Raw genomic sequence first — 22,784 nt, 5'->3', positions numbered from 1 at the left:
GCCATGTTAATACCCCAAATGTTTAGTGTATTCCAAGTATGATCCATGATCTTCTTCCATACTGTAAAGACTTTAAAATTTCTATCTTGCTGTATAAGTAAAAAACAAAACACTTTATGGGGAAAATGGAACCTATCTGTATTGTTTAATAAATTATTAGTCTGTTGAAAGTTTCTTGACAGCCAAACAAAATCCTGAAGAATTATTCTTGCAAGCCGACCTAGATGTTTGAAGGAAAAGTAAGAAGATTCCAAAAACTATAAGACTTGTAGAAACATTTTTAAAATAAATTTATAGTTGGTTTTTTTTAGTGCATATCCTCTAAGTACAGCTATTAGTGAGGTGTGATAACTAAGAAAGGATAGGGAAACCAAAGAGAAATATTTAAATGGAGAGTTAAAATATTTATCTTTATTTTTTCTTTTAATATACAGTTTACTTTAAAAGTAAATTTGTAAAATCCTAAAATAGCAGTGTATAAATGTGTGACTGTCAAGTGAAGCATGTCAGGTGAAATGCGCGTCAGTGTTGGAGACAGGAGGTTAGGTTGCATGCCTGGTTCTCTATCTGCCTTGCAGTGCAAAGCAGGGCCAGCCTCAGCCTTTCAGAACCTTTAAGTGGAAATAATGATATCTCAAACTTCTTTAAGTGGAAATAATGATATCTCAAACTTCTTTAAGTGGAAATAATGATATCTCAAACTTCTTTAAGTGGAAATAATGATATCTCAAACTTCTTTATGGAATTATTATGAAAATTAAATTACATACTTGAAACTGCCTTGCCTATAAGCTCCTTGGGGTAGGGGGATATCTTACATTTTCTTCTTTGTAACCAGTTACTTGATTAATTAGTTCATGTATGAAAGAAGTAGAAAACATTATCTCAAGAAACTCTACACTCTAACAGAATTTTGTATTATACACAGATTCACACTTTTACTTCCTTACTGTTTTCCTCCAGTGTTCACACTGCCCCTTGTGTCTCCCAAATGCTCTATGCTACTTTTTCTCTGCCTGTTGGTTAAATCAGGTCAAAGACTTAACAATGATTGGCATAAAAATTATTTTTAAGAAATGAAAGGAGTTGCTGACAAGTTCTGATGAAAAGCAAAACAGCCAAAAGGCTCAGGCAAGATACACTCGTGTTTTGGTTTTGGCTCTTGGCATTCAGACAAGAAAGATTTTATGACTTCCAAAGCTTGGAAAAGTTCAATATCTGACACTGACATTTGACAACCAAGTTGACCCTTGGAAATCAGTGCTACTTTACATAACCATGTACAGATTAAAAGTAGAAATTTTAACTTGGGGAATACCATGAAAGCTATCACTTAAATTAAGCCTGAATGTGCAACAGACATGATGCTTTGAACAAAGAGACACACTGTTTGTTAACAAAAATTTTAAAATACTAAATATTTACTACTTATCTCTGTGCAAGATCTTGAGCCAGGTCCTGTTTAGCACATGGTCCTTGCCATAATGTTAGAAGAGGACAATTGCTTATAGCTCATCAGAGGGTATAACTTGGTACAGTCTTTTCAGAAAGTCATTTGAAAGTATTTCCCAGCATCAGGGACCCGGTGAGTCAGTGCTTCCCATCAGGTGGCCAAAGTATCAGAGCTTCAGCTTCAGCATCAGTCCTTCCAATAAATATTCAGGGTTGATTTCCTTTAGGATTGATTGGTTTGATCTCCTTGCTTCCAAGGGACTCTCAAGAGTCTTCTCCAAGACCACAATTGGAAAGCACCAATTCTTCGGTGCTCACCCTTCTTTATGGTCCAACTCTCACATCTGTACATGATTACTAGGAAAAAACATAGCTTTGACTGTAGAGACCTTTGTCAGCAAAGTGATGTCTCTGTTTCTTAACATGCTGTCTAGGCTTATCATAGCTTTTCTTCCAAGGAACAAGCATCTTTTAATTTCATGGCTACAGTTACCATCTGCAGTGATTCTGGAACCCAAGAAAATATAATCTTCCACTTTTTCCCCATCTATTTGCCTTGAAGTGATGGGACAGAATGGCATGATCTTAGTTTTTTGAATGTTGAGTTTTAAGCCAGCTTTTTCACTCTCTGCTTTCACTTTCATCAAGAGATCCTTTAGTTCCTCTTCGCTTCCTGTCATTAGAGTGCTATTTCTCCCAGCAATCTTAATTCCAGCTTGTGATTCATCCAGCCTGGCACTTCTCATTATGTACTCTGCATGTAAGTTAAATAAGCAGGGTGACAATATACAGCTTTGATGTACTCCTTTCCCAATTTTGAACCAGCCTGTTGTTACATGTCGGGTTCTAACTGCTGCTTCTTGGCCTGCATACAGGTTTCTCAGGACAGGTAAGGTGGTCTAGTATTCCCATCCCTTTCAGAATTTTCCCCACTTTGTTGTGATCCACACAGTCAAAGGCTTTAGCTTAATCAATGAAGCAGAAGTAGATGTTTTTCTGGAATTCTCTTGCTTTCTCTGTGATCCAACAGATGTTCACAATTTGATCTCTGGTTTTTCTGCCTTTTCTAAATCAGCTTGTACATCTGGAACTTCTTGGTTTACATACTGCTGAAGTCTTGCTTGAATGATTTTGAGCATTACCTTGCTAGCATGTGAAATAAGCACAAATGTACAAAGTTTGAACATTCTTTGACATTGCTCTTCTTTGGGATTGGAATGAAAACTGATCTTTTCCAGTCATGTGGCCACTGCTGAGTTTTCCAAATTTGCTGACAAATTGAGTGCAGCACTTAACAGCATCATCTTTTAGGATTTGAAATAGTTCTGCTGGCGTTTCATCACCTCCACTATCTCTGATGCTTCCTAAAGCCCACTTGACTTCACACGCTAGGATACCTGGCTCTAGGTAAATGACTACATCATCATGGTTATCTGGGTCATTAAGACCTTTTTTATACAGTTCTGTATATTTTTGTCACCTCTTCTTAATCTCTTCTGCTTCTCTTAGGTCCTTGCCATTTCTGTCCTTCATTGTGCCCATCTTTGCATGAACTGTTCCCTTGGAATCTCTAATTTTCTTGAAGAGATCACTGGTCTTTCCCATTCTATTGTTTTCCTCTATTTCTTTGCATTGTTCGTTTAGGAAAGCTTTCTTATCTCTCCTTGCTATTCTTTGGAATTCTGTATTGAGTTGGGTATATCATTCCCTTTCTCCTTTGTCTTTCACTTCTTTTCTCAGCTATTTGTAAGCCTTCCTCAGACAACCACTTTGCCTTCTTGCATTTCTTTTTCTTGGGGATGGTTTTGATCACTGCCTCCTATACAATGTTACAAACCTCCATCCATAGTTCTTCAGGCACTCTCTACCAGATTTAATCCCTTGAATCTATTCAGCACCTTCACTGTATAATCATAAGGGGTTTGATTTAGTTCATGCCTGAATGGCTGAGTGGTTTTCCATAATTCCTTCAATTTGGGCCTGAATTTTGCAATACGGAGTTCATGATCTGAGCCACAGTCAGCTCCAGGTCTTGTTTTTGCTGACTGTATAGAGCTTCTCCATCTTCAGCTGCTAAGAACATAATCAATCTGATTTCAGCACTGACTTTTTGGTGATGTCCATATGTATAGTCATCTCTTGGGTTGTTGGAAAAGGGTCTTTGCTATAACCAGCATGTTCTCTTGGCAAAAATCTGTTAGCCTTTGCCCTGCTTCATTTTGTACTCCCAAGGCCAAACTTGCCTGTTTACTCCAGGTAACTCATGACTTCCTACTTTTGCATTCCAATCCCCTATGATGAAAAAGACATATTTTTTTTGGTGTCTTTGTATGTCTTCATAGAACTGGTCAACTTCAGCTTCTTCTGTTTAGTTAGGGCATAGATTTTGATTACTGTGATGCTGAATGGTTTGTCTTGGAAATGAACCAAGATAATTCTGTTGTTTTTGAAATTGCACCCAAGTACTGCATTCTGGACTTTTTTTTTGGCTTTGAGGGCTACTCCATTTCTTCTAAGGGGTTCTTGCCCACAGTAGTAGATATTTCATGATATCAACTAAAGTTGAATATAAGCCTAAACTATGACACAGGAACCCCAGTCCTAGGTATACACCTAAGATAAATGACTTCATAACTATAAAGCATGCACAAGGATGATCATGGTACTATGATTCCATTCATATGATTTTTTAAGAGGCAAAACTAATATGTAGTGATAAGTCAGAATAATGGCTAACTTCAGTGGGAGCAATGACTTGGAAGAGTTTCAAGGGACACCACTGAGTTGCAGGAAATACATTTTCATGTCAGTGTGAATATGGCATGAATGAAGAAGAGATAAATTCAAGAAATAGTTAATGGAGATATTTAACCCTCAAACTGATAAAGAGAACACAGGAGGAGAATTAGGATTGGGAGAATAATGAATTTAGCGCTGAACATGTTGGTTAATGGCATACATAAAAAAAGTGCTATACCCTGAATATTTGTGATGTTTACTGAATATATGTTACACCTTAACAAAAAAAACTTTTTAAATAAAAGTTTTCAAGAGGACAAGAAAAATCTGTAGAGTGTCAGTCCTGATCATTAGGCAGCCATGGCAGGGCTGAGGAGCAGGTGTCCAGAGTTAACCCCCACAATCCATTGATGTGACTTCATTTCCAAGCACCACTTTGAACATTAATCCCAAAGAGTGAATTTAACACAATGTAGTCCCTGCCCTGTTAAGTCTTACCGTTTAATGTGATCATAATATCAGTGAGGAATTAAATCTGCTATGCAAAATATCGCATGATGAGAAGGTATTCAATAAATATCTGTCAATGATCCTGTACCAAGTGAAAATTACAGCCTACAAATGCCATAAGAATTGATAGGTTGGAGAAAATACTGTGTGCTGGCTTCTCAGATACAGTTTATTGAAGGACGTGGGAACTAAGCCAGATTCTAAAAGGTTAGGAACCAATGCAGGGTTACAAGGTGTGGCCTCTGCAAGTGTTTCATCTGATTTCTTTTTAGTGAGAGTAGCATAGTCTTTCAAGAGGCAACATGAATAGGAGAATTATGGACAGCCATGATCTTGCATCATGCTTTGTGACTATGTTGCTAGTTCCCTAGCCATCTAAATATGGGAGACTCCATATTAAGAGGAGTAACATAAACAGAAGATCATGAGGGCCTAGTGAACTATGAGATTGCAAAAGTAGTTTGGGCCCAAATCGCAGAGTGCTATGATTGCGGAACACATCCTGTAAGCAATGTTAGATGAGAGCATGACATCCATGTTTTACAATTAAGTAGCACTGGGCCAATTGTATGACTAGCGTTAGCAACAATAAATGTGTAAGTGACTTCTGGTTCTTTCAATGAGATACCAAGCATCTGAATCTTTAGAAGTGGATTTCTGACTGCTTTCTTTCAGAACTTTTGTTATTCTGCAGATTCAACTTCTGTTTGGACAACTGAAGGAGGAAGGCTTATATAGAATAGGTTAAAAAATTGTAAGACTTGGGAATCTTAGACTTCTGATTCTTAGAAAATAAAACTAGATGCCAATAGGAATAACCTCAGGGGTGTTTATTATGGAAATAAAGTTGTTTGAAGCCAATAATTCACTCTGCAAGATTTTGCTGGCTTAAAAAAAAAAGAGTTCTCAGGCAGTAAAATCATTGGTGTAAATACTACTCAAAACAGTTGGACAGTTCTTTGACTTAATAATCAAAGGTATCCACTATATTGGGGGGGTCATACCCAATGATTAATAGCTATAATTTGTGCATACATGACTATTAACAGATTCTTGAAATATTTAATGAATCATTACCTTGAAGAGCAATATTCAGGAGAAGTTGCCCTAAGTTCTCCTTTGACATTACAAAGCAAACATTTCCTGTTTCTTTATCTGTGGCTTAAAAAATTTGACTATAATTTTTATCATTAGCACAACCTTTGGTAGAAATAAACTGTTCCCTTATTTGATAGAATTATTAGGAATAGTGGTATGAAAGTAGAAATACTATTTCAAAGACATATGATGGATTTTAGCAGAAATAGAGAACCCTGATCATTTGAAAATATTAATAGAGATATAAACTCATCATTATAAATATATAAAGATACAGATAGAAATATATATAAATTTGTGTAGAATAAATATATTTATGTGCCTATTTCCTATCTCTGAGAGTACTTAGAAGCAACAACAGTCCAGTAGCAGTGAACACATCCAGCACTGAGATCTTAGTTTTCAAATATTGTTCTCATGTCTGAAAAGGGAACTAGAAATCCTTCGAGAAATGGCTGATCCTAGAGTTGGAGCAAAGAAAATGCAAGATGAACCTGCAATATATTCTTATGACAGAAAGTTAAAAAGTACATAAAGAATCTTAGGAACATGTCAAAAGAGTAAGTGAGTCTTCTTGAGAGAGTTACACTGGCCAAATCTGGGACAATTGAAGTATCAAAATGAATAATGGCAATGATGGATTATAATTCACTGAGTAGAATAAGAACTCGTAAGTTCACCCTGATGGATGGATGGATGGATGGATAGATACAGGAAAGAAGAGAACATTCTACCTTATAGTAGGAAGCCGACTAATAAATGTAGAAGAAATGATGGAATAAGAAACTTGCCATTTTGCAGCCATCATAATAATAGTAATTAATTTTGGCAAGAATCATCAGAGATGTAAAACTAGTAGATGAAAATTTTAGCAGAGCAGGATACTTAAATGGAAGCAATATAATCTCAACTGCTGCTGCTGCTGCTGCTAAATCACTTCAGTCGTGTCCGACTCGATGCGACTCCATAGACGGCAGCCCACCAGGCTCTGCCGTCCCTGGGATTTTCCAGGCAAGAACACTGGAGTGGGTTGCCATTTCCTTCTCCAATGCATGAAAGTGAAAAGTGAAAGTGAAGTCACTCAGTTGTGTCCGACTCTTCGCGACCCTGTGGACTGCAGTCGACCAGGCTCCTCCGTCCTTGGGATTTTCCAGGCAAGTGTACCGGAGTGGGGTGCCATTATAATCCCGCTAAGTTACTTCAAATCCTAAAAGATGACACTGTTGAAGTGCTGTACTCAATATGTCAGTAAATTTGGAAAACTCTACAGTGACCACAGGACTGGAAAAGATCACTTTTCATTCCAATCCCAAAGAGGGGTAATGCCAAAGAATGTTCAGACTACTATATAGTTGTGCTCATTTCACATGCTAGCAAAGTAAAGCTCGAAATCCTTCTAGCTGGGCTTCAGCAGTATGTGAACTGAGAACTTCCAGATGTACAGACTGGGTTTAGAAAAGGAGAGAGATTAAATTGCAAACATCTGCTGGATCACAGGAAAAGCAAGGAAATTCCAGGAAGAAAAATCTGCTTCTTTGACTCCGCTACAGCCTTTGACTGTGGATCACAACAAATGGTGGAAAATTCTGAAAGGGACGGGAATACGAGACCTGTCTCTTGAGAAACCTGTATGCAGGTCAAGAAGCAACAATTAAAACTAGACATGGAACAACTAACTGACTGATTCCAAATTGGGAAAGGAGTACAACAAGTCTGTATATTGTCACTCTGCTTATTTAACTTATATGCAGAGTACATTATGTGAAATGTTGTGCTGGATGAGTCACAAGCTGGAATCAAGATTGCCAGAAGAAACATCAACAACCTTAGATATGCAGATAATAACACTCTAATGGCAGAAAGTGAAAAGGAGCTAAGGAGCCTCTTGATGAAAATGAAAGAAGAGAGTGAAATGGCTGGCTTAAAACTTGACATTTAAAAAACAAAGATCATAGCATCTGGTCCCATCAGTTCATGGCAAATAGATGGAGTAAAAATCAAAGCAGTGACAGATTTTCTTTTCTTGGGCTCCAAAATCACTGCAGACAGTGATTCAGCCATGAAATTAAATGTGCCTGCTCCTTGGAAGAACAGCAGGTTAAAAGGCAGAGATAACACTTTGCTGACAGAGGTTCATACAGTCAAAACTATGGTTTTTACAGTAGTCATGTATGGATGTGAGAATTGGACCATAAAGAAAGCTGAGTGCCAAAGAATTGATGCTTTTGAATTATGGTGCTAGAGAAGACTCTTGAGAGTCACTTGAACTACAGAGAGATCAAACCAGTTGATCTCAGTCCTGAATATTCATTGGAAGGACTGATGTTGATGCTCCAATACTTTGGCCACCTGATGGGAAGAGCCAACTCACTGGAAAAGACCCAGATGCTGGGAATGATTGAAGGCAAAAGGAGAAAAGGGCAGTGGAGGATGAGATGGTTAGATAGTATTACCAACTCAATGGACATGAATTTGAACAAACTCCGGGAGATAGTGAAGGGCAGGGAAGCCTGGTGTGCTGCAGCCCACTTTTTAAGAAAGCTAGAAGTCACCACCTTAATCAAGTGATAAAAGCTGAAAACATGAGTAATGGGACAAACTGACATCAGGTGTTCCTGATGTGTGGTTTATATGTATATGTAAAACAAAAGCTCAACAATAGTTGTAGCAATTATTCAAAACATTTACACCAACAAAATATTTGGGGGGGGGAATTTACTTTTGCTTCTGGTTTTAAGTAAACTCTGATTTTATGCTAAGATTTTTTTAGCTTATTTTTATTATTACTATTAAATTTCTTAGATGTTTTATTCAGTTATATTCATGTAAAGTTAGGAGTCCAGAATTCATATGTCCTTTAAACTCTTTTTTCAAGTACAGATCTCAAAATTGACAAGTTGCTATTTGGTTAGTTATTATTAAAGAAAACACTCTCCTCATTTTTGGGTATTTCCTCACTGTTCGTCTTATTTTTTAAAAAGTCAGACAAAAATGTAACAAAAATCATATTCCCTGTTTTGCTTCTCTGCTAATAGAAAACAGTATATTTCAGTGCTCTTCTAAAGTAGCTACATTTAGTTAACTAAATGTATGTTATATCTATCATTATAAGACAAAACCTTTTATCTTCATTTTATTGAAGTAGTCTATCCAACAATGAAAGAAATCTCTCTTAATTAATTTACCAACAGACAGAATGTACTTAAATCATTGCATGTATGTAAAGATTTATTATGCCTTCAAAGTATCAGAACCTACACTACTGCATTAGTCCAGGATTATATGATAGGCTTTTGGAAGAGAAGGTAGGGACTATTTTAAAGAGCTTCAAATAGTATGTATCACATACAGATTACATATAATAAATTATTTTGATAATGATATTAACTTCATCTGAATTTTTAAGTAGGTAAGGAGGCAAGTTTCATTGTAATAATTTATAAAGAGAGTAATAAATAAATATATATGTACCTCATGCAGACAAATGAAAGCTGGAGTTGTAGATAAATCAACAAATCGCTCATCTTGGATATTAATTGTGGGTGCAATGGCATAAATGGGGTCTTCTTGAGCCTTTCCGCCTTTCTCCTCTTCCTCTTCTTGTTCTGTGTCTGTGGTACTGTCTTCCATTTTTCACAATTCTGAAATAAAATCATTCCATATTTAGCTATTTATGGATATCTTCAGTTATAAAGTAAAATTAATTGAGGATAGGATAATAAAAGCAATTAAAGTAATCTGTTCAATGAAATTATGGATCAGGAAACAGCTGCAATCACATTACTATAAAAGGCTACTTTGTTGCAAAGATGCTCTCCATTGATACACTCAAAGCAATACTTCTGATTTTAAAGAGTAGATTATTTCATTAATTGGAAAAAATAATTAGTAACTAGAATTTAGTTTCCATGAAGGCAGAAAATAAACCTAATTTTGTTCACTGAGTATTGTAGTAGGCACTCAATTACTATTCATTGACTGGATTAATAAACAGAACCTTCATCCTTAAAATATAGCACAAAGTTAATTCAAATTATTTTTGGAAACATAAAAAACAACAGCCTTCGGTGCTCCACTCTGCCTCGGGCATGCACTTGTGCACAAGGCCCCCGGGCTAATTGCTCGATACCCACATGCATGCTGCCGCCACTGCCCAGGCCCCGACACCTGGCCCCTCCTCTGTGCTCACGGGCATGTGCTCAACTGTTTGGTCAGACTCCACTTACAAAATATAAGCTCAAAAGAAAATTACTAAGTATTTCAGCTGGTGACACCAGAATATTAAGCCAAGTACAGGCCCCTCCAAAAGTGGGTCATTTTATCACTGCACAGGTCACACATCCTTGAAACCAGCCCTGTTTATTGACATTGATTTGCTCATGTAGTCAAGTGGACCTAGAGTCATTTCTAGAAGGACCCCTGTGTTGGCTAGCAGGGTCTCTATTTGTTCACTCTGGGGCGTTGGGATGGCGGCTCCTCTGAGAGCTGGTAAGAGGCCTCCATAGGAGAATGCCAATCTAACCTGCTTTTTGCATCTCCGCATATGTGCACTCAACAGAAGAGCATGCTTGCTTTCTTCTCTTACTAGACAGACTAACTTCAACTGTCATAATTTCTTTTTGCTTTAATTTTTAAAAAATTTTTATACAATTTTTAAAAGTTACTCTCCATTTTCACTTATTACAAAATACTGGTTATATTCCTCATATTGTATAATACCTCCTTGAGCCTATGTTACACCCAACAGTTTGCACCTCCCTGCTGGTAATCACTCGTTTGTCTATATATTTATCAGTCTATTTCTTTTATATTATATTCGTTAGTTTGTTGCATTTTTTAGATTCCACATGTAAGTGATATCATACAGTATTTATCTTTTTTGTTTGACTTATTTCACTTAGTGTAATGACCTCCAAGTCCATCCTTATTGCTGCAGATGGCAAAATTTCCTTCTTTTTTATGACTGAGTAGTATTCCACTGCGGAGAAGGCAATGGCACCCCACTCCAGTGTTCTTGCCTGGAGAATCCCAGGGATGGGGGAGCCTGCTGGGCTGCCGTCTATGGGATCACGAAGAGTCGGACACGACTGAAGCGACTTAGCAGCAGCAGCAGCAGCAGCAGCATTCCACCGAGGAGTATTCTCCATCCTCTTTATGCGTTCATCTGCTGATATACATTTAGGTGGTTTCCATATCTTGGCTGTTGTAAGTAGCGCTGCAGTGAACATTGGGGTGCATGTATTTTTTTGAATTAGTGTTTTTTCAGATATATACCAAGGAATGGAATTGCTGGGTCACATGGTAGTTCTATTTTTTCATAGTTTTTTGATGAAGCCCCCATTCTGTTCTCCAGTGACTGCACCAATTTACATTCCTGTCAACCGTGTAGGAGGGTTCCCCATTTTTCCACATCAATGCCAGATTATGTTACTTGTGGTCTTTTTGATGTTAGCCATTCTGACAAGTGAGGTGATATCTCATTGTAGTTTTGATTTGCATTTCCCTGATGATTAGCGATATTGAGCATCTTTTCATGTGCATTTTGGCTGGCCATCTACATTTCCTCTTTGGTAAAACGTGTTTTCAGGTCTTCTGCCCATTTTTTGATGGATTGTTTTATTTGCTGTTGAGTTGTATGAGATATTTATATATGTTGGATATTAATTCCTTATTGGTCATATCACTTGGAAAATATTTTCTCCCATTCAGTAGGCTGTCTTTTCATTTTGTTGATGGTTTTATTTGCTGCACAAAAGCTTTAGGTTTAATTAGGTTTGATTTATTTTTGCCTTTATTTCCTTTACTTTAGGAGAGGGTCCAAAAATATACTGCTGCTTTATGTCAAACAGTGTTCTGCCTATGTAATTTTAAGGTTTTGTTGAGCACGTTTCACCTCTCATGTCTATGTTATCCCTACTCTGATGATAGGGATTCTCCTTCCTTTAATATGGAAAATATGTTCTAAAATATGAATCTAGATGGCATGGTAGGCTCTGATTCCTGAATTTATTAAAGTGGTCACAGGCATATCACTGATTCATTGTTTCCTCCTCTCTAAAATGGAAGTGTTAGTAACTAATTTTTCTATTTCATAAAGAAAATGCATATTAGATGTAATAATGCCTCTGGACTTCTAGCTTCCACTCTACTATCTCCAGTTTTCTGCCACAGCCATAAACTGCACATGCACTTGCCTTCCTCCTCTTGCTACAATAACACATCACAGGTATAGCTTGCACTTCCATCATGAAGTACTGAATGTCTGGTTGTTTTTCTTTATGTGATATTAATAGTAATTGATATTGTTTGGACTGCTTCTCCTTTAACACACACATTTTTAATGCCATAGTACAGTTTTTTTCAAAAATAGAACCTGTTATTATTAAGGTATCACAACCTTAGTCAGTTTATTGTTTAAGTCTTCAGGGAACTGGAAATGGCTTGATGACATATCTAGATTTGTGTTAATAAGCTAAAATATGTATGTTCAATTATTTCATGGATGAAAAATGTTTAGAGCTTTCCCAACAAAACATTTTCTTCAGAAAATCAGGTCATAACTGTTATTTTCAGCTTTTTATTTTAGCCTTTTCTTTAAGAAATATGTCAAACATAACCATAGTAATTTCAACAAATAACAATTCATGAGTAATTTTGTTTTATCTAAACCTTTCACTTTCCCTCTCCACTCTCCATATTATTTTGAAGCAAAACCTAGACATCTAGACTTAATAATATATACTGAAGAACTCCCTAAATATCTCTGTATATTTGTAGAGATAGTTCTCATTTCATCTCACAGCTGCAAGACACCCCTTTGCATAGGTATGCCACAAGCTATTCAAATAATCCCTTATTTATAAATATATGGAATGTTTTCAGTTTTCTGCTATTACAGTTTTGCAAAGTAAAGTACACCAATTTATTTAAAAGTGTATTTTCAAGGCTCTTGGAATCTTTATAATCCAGATGGCATTAACCTGAAAACGGAAGCTCAGGCTATCTTCTCAGGGCATGGCACCTTTAAATACAGTACAGCTTACCTGGGCAACGAAAGAAGATGTCATACCGAATTTGCACAAATTCCTGGGTCTACTGATGTTTTCAAGGCTCTACTATCTTGAAAACACTCTAAATATTATGGCAGGTAAGACATTTTGCATAGGAAAGCAACTAAAGGACACTAATTGAATTCTGATAGACATTATCAGACAAAGTTCAACCTTTAGAAAAGAAAGGGAGAGTAAGAAAGTAAAAAAATACAAGACAGGCAAGTGCAAAAGTCTCATGTGAATTAAATATAAAACACTAATCAATCTAGTTAAATATAGTGACAGAAAGGCTTTAAGTAGATACCAAAGTTTAATAGACAAAAAAAATTCAAGGATTAGTTAATATAGCAAAGCCCATTATACTAATATTATCATGCTGCAGTCAGTATTAATTGAAAGCCATAAATAAGACAACAATATATATTCATAGGCCACAGTGATATAAACAAGAGAATATTTATAAAACTTCTAAACGCTTGGTATAAGAACTACATAGCTATCAAGTATAGTGATTCTAGAGCCATATATCTCCATAATACCTAAATCAATTAAGCAAACATTTATTGAGTCGTTTTATGAAGATCAAGAGTCTACAAAGGTGCAAGCAATTTACAATCTAAAGAGGAATGAATGCAGGGAAATAATTTCTGTGTCATACAAGATAAGGTACAATCAGTCATTTCAATTGCTCAGTCATGTCCGATTCTCTGCAACCCCATGGACTACATCATGCCAGGCTTCCTTGTCCATCACCAACTCCCAGAGCTTGCTTAGACTCATGTCTATTGAGTCGGTGATGCCATCCAACCATCTCAGCCTCTGTCGTCTCCTTCTCCTCCTGCCTTCAATCTTGCCCAGCATTAGGGTATTTTCCAGTGAGTCAGTTCCTCACATTAAATAGGTGGCCAAAGTATTGGACTTCAGCTTCAACATCAGTCCTTCCAATGAGTATTCAAGACTTGATTTCCTTTAGGATTGACTGACTTGATCTCCTTGCAGTCCAAGGGACTCTCAAGAGTCTCCTCCAGCACCACAGTTTGAAAGCATCAGTTCTTTGGCACTCAGCTTTCTTTATGGTTCAACTCTCACATGCATACATGACTATTGGAAAAACCATAGCTTTGACTATATGGACCTTTATCAGTATAAGTAATGTCTCTGCTTTTTAATATGCTGTCTAGGTTTGTCGTAGCTTTTCTTTCAAGGAGCAAGCGTCTTTTAATTTCATGACTGCAATCACCATCTGCAGTGATTTTGGAGCCCCCAAAATAAAGTCTGCCACTGTTTGCATTGTTTCCCCATCTGTTTGCCATGAAGTGATGGGACCAGATGCCATGATCTTTGTTTTTTTGAATGTTAAATTTTAAGCCAACTTTTTCACACTCCTCTTTCACTTTCAGCAAGAGTCTTTTTATAGTTCCTCTTTGCTTTCTGCCATAAGGGTGGTGTCATCTGCATATCTGAGGTTATTGATATTTCTCCCAGGCAATCTTGATTCCAGCTTGTGCTTCATCCAGTCCAGCATTTCTCGTGATGTACTCTGCATATAAGTTAAATAAGCAGGGTGACAATATATAGCCTTGACATACTCCTTTCCCAATTTTGAACCAGTCCATTTTCCATGTCCTGTTCTAACTGTTCTTCTTGATCTGCATACAGATTTCTCAGGAGGCAGGTAAGGTGGTCTAGTATTCTCATCTATTTAAGAATTTTCCACAGTTTGTGGTGATCCACACAGTCATAGACTTTAAGTCCATGAAGATAAAATAAACCTAAATAAAAAGCAGTTTTCTTAGAAATGTAGGTAAGGCTTAAAAAGAAACTTGTATCCTAGAATTTAGATTTTAATCTATATGTATTGGGAGCCATTACATTTTTTGCAGAAAGGAGTTATCTGAATTTGTAAAATTGTTGCTGGCAGTGAGAAGAATGGTCTGGAAAGGGTGTGAATTTGGAGGCAAGGAAATAGTTTAGAGGCTTTGAGCCAGTCCCTGTGCTATGGGTAGCGGATGGATGCCATAGTGAGCAAAACCAGACAAGTCCCTGACCTCAGGGAGGTTCACAGTCTGGTAAGCAAGATGGCAATTAATCACAGAATCACAGAGATAAATATAAATATTATGAGTAGCTGAAAGAGGTGCTGGGAAAGCATGGATACAGAAGCAGGGTTATGGGGCAACTACATGTTCCCAGTGAGTGCCATTCGCAGGGAAAATTCTGCAGTGAAGAAACCCTGACTGGAAGGTTGGGCACTGAGAGCAGTACCAAGGCAGTGCCATGCTATACGATAGGGGTGCAGAGGAGAGAGGCCGTGGCTGTATGAGGCTTTCCAGAAGGGAAAGGACACGTGCTGAGCTTCGACACAGAGAAACAAAAGGCCGCTGAAGGAGGAAAGAAGAAAAGTAAAAGCTTTGGTCCCACTGCAGAAGAACACTGAACTCCTCTATTATTCACACTTCACCTCGGGCTTAAAAGACAGAGCCAAAATAGGAAGCTTCCCAAAGAATAATTAAGCAATAAACATTGCAGGGCATGCCTTGTTTTGTAAGATACACCACTACTTCCTCTTCCCTAAAGCTAAAGAGGTGATCATTTTGTCTTGATTTTGAACTGTTCAGGAAATTTGTCTTGATGTTTACAAGAAACACATGCAATAAACTGAAAGCCCCGCACACCAGAGAATGGGCAGGATACACGAATGATGTGACTTTGAAGGTAAAATGACAATGCTTGCCTCAAAATAGATGTAGCAGGAAACCACCATATGCCTTTTGATATCACTAGTCACTAAACAGGCATACATTTTGCTTATCTTAGAATCGTGAGGTGTGATGTAAAGTCAAACATAGTATTTCTTTGTCCCACACAGAACCTGGGCATTAATTTTTGTAATTTAGCAATCTTTAATTGCCCTGGAAACATAATCACATGCTCCTTTCCCCATCACCCACTGCTATAAAAGGTTAGTTACATGAACATTTCTATAATTCACAGCTAATTCTATAATTCAGAGCTAGACCTCTTGGAGGAGGGGAAAAGTCTGGGACACCTAATTTTTTGTTGTTTCAGTTTCCTACATTTATTAAAAAACATAGAAATGTCAAAATGGGGTTAAAAAACTGTGGCATATTTAAAGTTGTAGGGCAAGTGCCTCTCAATCCTGTCAGTGTATCTCTGTGATTATACATGTATTCTCTTTTGAAGGTAACATTAAAGTCTACATTGAAGGCTTTTCTTTCTGAGAGGTCTCTGGTCCACAGTGTGACAGGCTCAGAATACTGGGCAGCCAACCCAACACGCAGCCTGCAGTCACCTCGGATCCAATTAATTCAACAATAACAACAACAAGATCATTATCAGATATTAAGACATTGGCAGTCTTAAATGCAACAGATACAATTATTGAACTTATTCATGTCTAGGTACTTTATTCTATGTACAATTATATAGTACCCATTAGTACCATGCAAAGAAAAGATTAGACTTGAAAGTTTTTTAAATTAATAACATATAGATACAGATTTCAGGTAATGTTTTTAAGATGAGGGAATAGAAAAGCTTTGTCATTCAAAGACCCAGCAAATCAAACCACAGCTCCTTTCTGTTCCTAAAAAAATGAGAAAGAAAAAGAGCCACTCAAAAAAGAATCTTGGAAAAAAACCCACAAAAAACCATTCTTGCACAGAAAATAAATAAATAAAACCACTGCAGTCAGTAGCGGAGACGGCAGTGGCAACCCACTCCAGTACTCTAGCCTGGAAAATCCCATGGACGGGGGAGCCTGGTAGGCTGCAGTCCATGGGGCTGCTAAAAGTCAGACACGACTGAAGTGACTTAGCAGCAGCAGCAATCAGTAGATAAATCTGGTTCATAATCAAAGTGTTAGACTAATAATGTGGCTTGGACATCCTTTAATTAAAAACATTTCATACACTTAAAAGAAAACAAAACTCTTGAGAGGAAGCTCCAAGTGCATATCTAAACTTTAAAGTAAATGTTCACAGTATTAGAGAGTTAAGTCTTAAATGTTAATGTATGCATGTGTAATCAATGAAGAGGGCTTCCCAGATAGCTCAGGGGTAAAGAATCTGCCGGTCAATGCAGGAAACATGGGTTTGATCTCTGGGTCTGGAAGATCCCCTGGAGAGGGAAATGGCAACTCACTCCAGAATTCTTGCCTGGGAAATCCCATGGACAGAGGAACCTGGTGAGCTACAGTCCATGGGGTCGCAAAAGTCAGACATGATTCAGTGACTAAACAACCACCACGACCACTGAGGCCTGTTAACTGCCCATGATCATAGAGAACCCAGGATTCTTACAGGACGAGCTCCCTTCTCTGGGATGGAAAGATGCTGAGAGATCTCTAGCCCCACTCCCAACTCATTTCACAGTCCTATCACCTCTTCCTGCACACTCCCACCCCAAACACAGATATAAGAAAAGCTATCCTTTCTTTAAAACTTCTGCTTTCTTCTTAGAAATCTGCACTGCTAAAAGGAGCTCTATGTTACTCATTTCTGAGTGGGTATAACATATTGGGTCGTGATGGTGAGTACCATCTATGTAGAAGAACTGTCATGGAAACAGTTTTTCTACATAGATGTGAAACTGACATGATTTTTGTCTCTAACATATCCTCCTGATTGCCCCCATCAGCGTGCAGATACTCTTGCCCAGTGGTCACTTATCTGTGCACCTAATTATAAGAACATTTATATGGTCCCTTACTATTTAAACAAAACTTTCCCTCATATTGTTTTACTTAATCCTTACAACAGCATGTTCCATAAGAATAATTATCTCCATTTCATAGGTGAGGGAATTGAAGGTCAGAGAATATAAACGATGTGACTAAGATCAGACAGCAATAAATGACAGTGTTTATTCAAACCCATGTTTACTGCTCTAAATCCCTTAACCTTTTGCATTTTATTCTGTGGGACACTTGCCACGGTCTTAGAAAAGCCCTTGTCCCTAGGCCTCCAGCAGTGGAAAGCAGGATCAAGAACACAGGCAGGCTGATGGAATTTAACCTCTGTCACTACAAAGATGTAAGGCTAGGACCCTTTTGGGAAAGAGCAGGCCAGCAGAGTATAAATCAGTTAGAAACAAATTAATTCTTGTAGAGCAGTGATTATCAGTCCAAAAGGCCTTAAGACTGATCTGTGCAAAACCATGGACTATAGAACTTGTTGTTATAGTTACAAATCAAAGGAATGCGTTCACATATACAAAGTATGACAAGAAATGCTGGATCTTACATCTGCAATAACTTACAATCAGTCTACAAGTTTGGTCAGGCTTCAGAAATTCAAAGAATGCCTGAGAGGTCCTATTGATCTCTCTAATAGTTTCCAAATAATTTAGTATTAAGCAGAGACTGAGTATCAAAGCCTGTGGGAGGTATGAAATGCCCAAGTATTTCTGGGCATTTCTGACATCTTCTGCCATCTTCTGCCAGTCTCCCAGAAGGTCTGTTAGACAGAGATTCTTACACATGTGCATACAATCTAGAATCCTCACATTGTCGGCCATTCCTCACTCTTTGCTATGAAAATGTCCATGGTTTTCAAATTCTATTATCTTTGCCGGAATTTAAAAAAAAATGATACCAGAAAGCACATGCATAGCATTCCAACATTTGCCTATCCTATCTAATCAGACCATCGCCTTGCATACCTCTTCTGTCATTTACACCTTTTCTCTTCCCCAGCTCACAGTCAGAAGAAACTGTGGGTCTGTTTCCTTAGCAGAGATGTTCATGAAATATGGGAGTGTCACTGCCTCCGAGCTTGCAAGAGCCCAGGTCTCTCCCTTTTTCCTTCTCCTTCTCTCTGTCCTCCCCCTTCTCCTGTTATTTCATCTAAGATTAGGATTAGTGTCTTTTACTTAGTCTACCAGGATGACAGAAAGGGCTAACAGATCAGCTACTTGGAATTCGTCAGTATGGGCTTATCTCATCCCTCCCCCCTTCCTATATAACCTTGGGCAAGACATTCAGCCTCTAAGTGGCTGTTTCCTTAACTGAAAGATGATTTAAGAGTTGTTGTGAAGATAAAATGGGACGGTGTATGTGAAGTATGCTGCCCAGATTCAGCATATAGTCCTCAATAAAATGGCGGCCTCCTCCCATCTCTGCCTGGTTCCTTTGCTTTCATATACAATATGCCTTGGGTTATTTTTATAGGGAAAAAAATAAACAGAGGTCAGCCTGGGACTGCTCCAAATTATTTCAGGAATCTATGGTCTGGAAAAGGCGACCTGGGTCCTCTTCAGCATGATTTTGTCCCAGAGCTCTCCTTAGGATTTGGTGTGAGAGTCCTGGTAAACCTAATCTTCAAATCCCACTGTGAGATGTTTAAATCTAGGATAAGAAAGACTATGTAGGATATTGGGTACTGGAGAAGCAGAAACGGAGCAACTAAAAATTTTAAAAGTCCTTAAAACGAATGTGTCAACTGAGTCACGGAAGAGCCAACTTTTTTTTTTCCCCTAGATTTTATCTGTATTTATTTTTGGTTGCACTGGATCTTTGTTGCTGTATGTGGGCTTTCTCTAGTTGCAGAAAGCAGGGTCTATTCTCTAGTTTGGGTGCACAGGCTTCTCATTGCAGCAGCTTCTTTTGTTGCAGAGCATGGGCTCTAGGTGCGTGGGTTTTAGTAGGCGTGGTGTATGGGCTCAGTAGTTGTGGCTTGCAGGGCTTAGTTGCTCTGTGGTATGTGGGATCTTCCTGGACCAGGAATCAAACCCATGTCCCCTGCATTGGCAGGCAGATTCTTAACCACTAGACAACCAGGGAAGCCCTGTGGGAAGAGCCAACTTTACTGACAGTAAGTAAAGCAGTTCCTTCTCCTATATTTAGAAATTTCACAGATTTCTATTTTCATTGCATGAGTATTTCCTGTTCACAGGTTTCCTCTGGTCCAAGGCAGATCTCTATTTTGGTCTTCCTCTCCCCAGGCAGCATCCCTTACTCAATTTCTTTCCTTTCTCTAAAGGCAAAGGTTTTTACATTGCTTATTATAGGGTTAGAAAGGCAGAGACATTAATTGCCAACAAAGGTTCATCTAGTCAAAGCTATGGTTTTTCCAGTTGTCATGTATGGATGTGAGAGTTGGACCATAAAGAAAGCTGAGCGCCAAAGAATTGATGCTTTTAAACCATGGTGTTGGAGAAAACTCTTGAGAGTCCTCTGGACTGCAAGGAGATCAAACCAGTCCATCCTAAAGGAAATCAATCCTGAATATTCATTGGAAGGACTGATGCTGAAGATGAAGCTCCAATACTTTGGCCATCTGATGGGAAGAGCCAACTCATTAGAAAAGACCCTGATGCTGGGAAAGATTGAAGGCAGGAGGAGAAGGGGACAACAGAGGATGAGATGGTTGCATGGCATCACCAACTCAATGGACCTAAGACTGAACAAGCTCCGGGAGCTGGTGATGGACAGGGAAACCTGGAGTGCTGCAGTCCATGGGGTTGCAAAGAGTCAGACACAACTGAGCGACTGAACCAAACTGAACTGATAGGGTTAGAAGAATATTTAGCAAGACAATCTTCCTATTGTACATTGGAAGAGGAAATTGAAAATAAAATAAATCAAAGCACCTTCTTTCTGAGCTGGGGAACAAGGAGAGGTGGTGAGGAATCAAGCTGGCATGGTCCCCTGGGGCACTCTGTCCACCCATGATCAAGCTCAGGAAATGAGACAGTGAAACTTGGACTTTCCAAGACATCAGAGGGATAATGTGCCTCTCATGCCAAATAGGACTTGGGGAAAGTGGCAAGTTTCCAGAGCCATCATCAGTCCTACCCTTTCACGTGATAAAGCAGAGAGGGTTGAAGAGATTTTAAAGTGGAATAGAAGAGGTGTTGAGGGTGACTGGGAGTGCCGCACCCCAAGGGCCCTTGGTGTTATGATAACAAGACATTATTTCAGAAAGTTCTGTGGATCATACAATTGAGCATCAGATGGGGATGTAGGATTCTCAGAAGATGCCAGCATGGAGGCCCATATAGGGGACCCAGGTGGATGCACATCTCAGGAGGAATCAGCATGGTCAGACACCACTAACTAGACAGCCACCCTGAACTATAATGCTACCTAACAACCCTGAACTTGGGTCTCATGCTCAGGAGTAGGAGAGGAATGGGGAAACATGAATTCAGTAATTTTTTTTTTTTTAAATTCAGCTTTATTGAGGTATATAATTTATGTTAAATAAAACTCATTGTAAGTATACATTTGATGTGTTTTTACAGATACGGACAGGGTGTGATCACTGCATGGACATTCCCATTGCTCAAAAAATTTCCTTTGTGCCCCTTTACAGTCAGTGCCCCTTCCCTTCCCGTCCCCTCCATCTCAGGCACCTGGAAACCACCAGTAGTTCTGCCTTTTCTAGAATTTCATGTATGTAGAATCATATATGTTTCTGGCTTCTACCATTTAGCATAAGGATTTTGAAGCTCATCTACATTGCTATGGATATCAATATTTCATTTCTCTTATTGCTGAGTGATACTCCATTGTATAAATACACCATGATTTATTTGCCATTCTCTAGTTGATAGATGTTTGTTTCTCTTTCCTGGCTATTATGAATATAGTTGCTATGAATATTTAAGTACAAGTCTTCATGTGAAGGTATATTTTGGGTAAATAGCTAGGAATGGAATTTCTGGGTCAAATGGTAAATTATGTTTAATTCTATAAGAAACAGTCAAATGGTTTTCCAAGATGGCTGTACCATTATATATTCCTATGAGCAATGTATGAGGGTTCCCACTGCTCTACATCCTTGTCAATACTTGGTATTGTCAGTATTTTTAGTTTTAGCCATTTTGGTAGTTTTGAAGTAGTATCTAATAATTTTGTGGTTCAATTTGTACTTCCATAATGACTAATTATTTTGAGCAATTTTTTGTGGGCTTAGTTGCCATTTATATATCTTCTTAGTTTAAGTGTATGTTCAATTTTTTTTTTGCTCATTTAAAATGGTCAGTTTTTCTTATCATTATAAGAATTCTTTGCATATTCTGGATACAGTCCTTTTTTAATTTTATTTTTAATTGAAGGATTGATGTTTCATAAATATTTTCTCTCAATCTTTCCTAGTCTCTTCATTCTGAAGAGCAAAACTTCTGAAATTTGAGGAAATCCAATTTATAATTTTTCCTTTTTTAATTCATGCTTTTTGTATCTTGTTTAAGAAATCTTTGCCAAACTCGAGGTCACAAGATTTTCCCTATGTTTTCTTCTAGAACTTTTATAGTTTAGCTCTTCTATTTGCAACTTTTAACTATTTCAAATTTATGTGTATGCTGTGATGTAAAGGTTAATGTTCTTTTGGAGGAGGGATGGAGAGGCAAATGGATATTTAATGTTTCAGCACATTTGTTGGGAAAAGTATCCTCCTCCCATTGTTGTATTATAATTATAGTAGCACCTTCCTTAAAATTAACTAACCAGATATTTTTAAGTCTATTTCTATAGTCTCTATTCTATCCCATTGATTTAAATGTCTCTTCTTACAGTCATACAACATTGTGTTGATTATTGCAGTTTTAAAATAAGTCTTAAAATTAAGTAGGATAAGTCCTCAAACTTAGCTCTTTTTTCAAAATTGTTTTGGCTATACTTGGCATTTTACATTTCCATTTACATTTTAGAAGTAACTTGTCAATTTCCAAATTTTAAATAGAATTTAAAATAGAAGCCAGCTAAAATTTTCGACTGCACAATGAATCAATAATTAGTGTGAGTGATATGCCATCTTGAGTCTTATTTTCCTTAAATATAGCATTTCACTCCACTTATATAGATCTTCATTTTCTCTCAGCAGTGCTTTATGGTTTTCAGAAAATAGGTCTTGTATATACTTCATTAAATGTATCCCTAAGTATTTCACATTTTGTATTTTATTGTAA

At 37.8% G+C, this 22,784-nt stretch overlaps 1 protein-coding gene across 3 annotated transcripts in view; it reads right to left on the bottom strand.

The window, feature by feature from the left end:
- The window catches only part of CCDC146 (coiled-coil domain containing 146), a 140,359-nt gene that overhangs the window by 107,097 nt on the left and 10,478 nt on the right, over nucleotides 1-22,784 (bottom strand). For all 3 annotated transcript variants that reach the window (XM_070469704.1, XM_070469693.1, XM_020880313.2), the window contains exon 2: nucleotides 9,271-9,440. In XM_070469704.1, coding sequence (XP_070325805.1) covers nucleotides 9,271-9,429 — 159 coding nt within the window. In that variant the 5' untranslated portion in view covers nucleotides 9,430-9,440. The remainder of the gene's footprint in view (nucleotides 1-9,270; nucleotides 9,441-22,784) is intronic.

This window comes from Odocoileus virginianus, chromosome 1, assembly GCF_023699985.2.
Source record: "Odocoileus virginianus isolate 20LAN1187 ecotype Illinois chromosome 1, Ovbor_1.2, whole genome shotgun sequence".
Lineage (NCBI taxonomy): Eukaryota > Metazoa > Chordata > Mammalia > Artiodactyla > Cervidae > Odocoileus > Odocoileus virginianus.
Note: the sequence above shows the minus strand (reverse complement) of the source record. Positions and strands in the feature narration are given on the sequence as shown.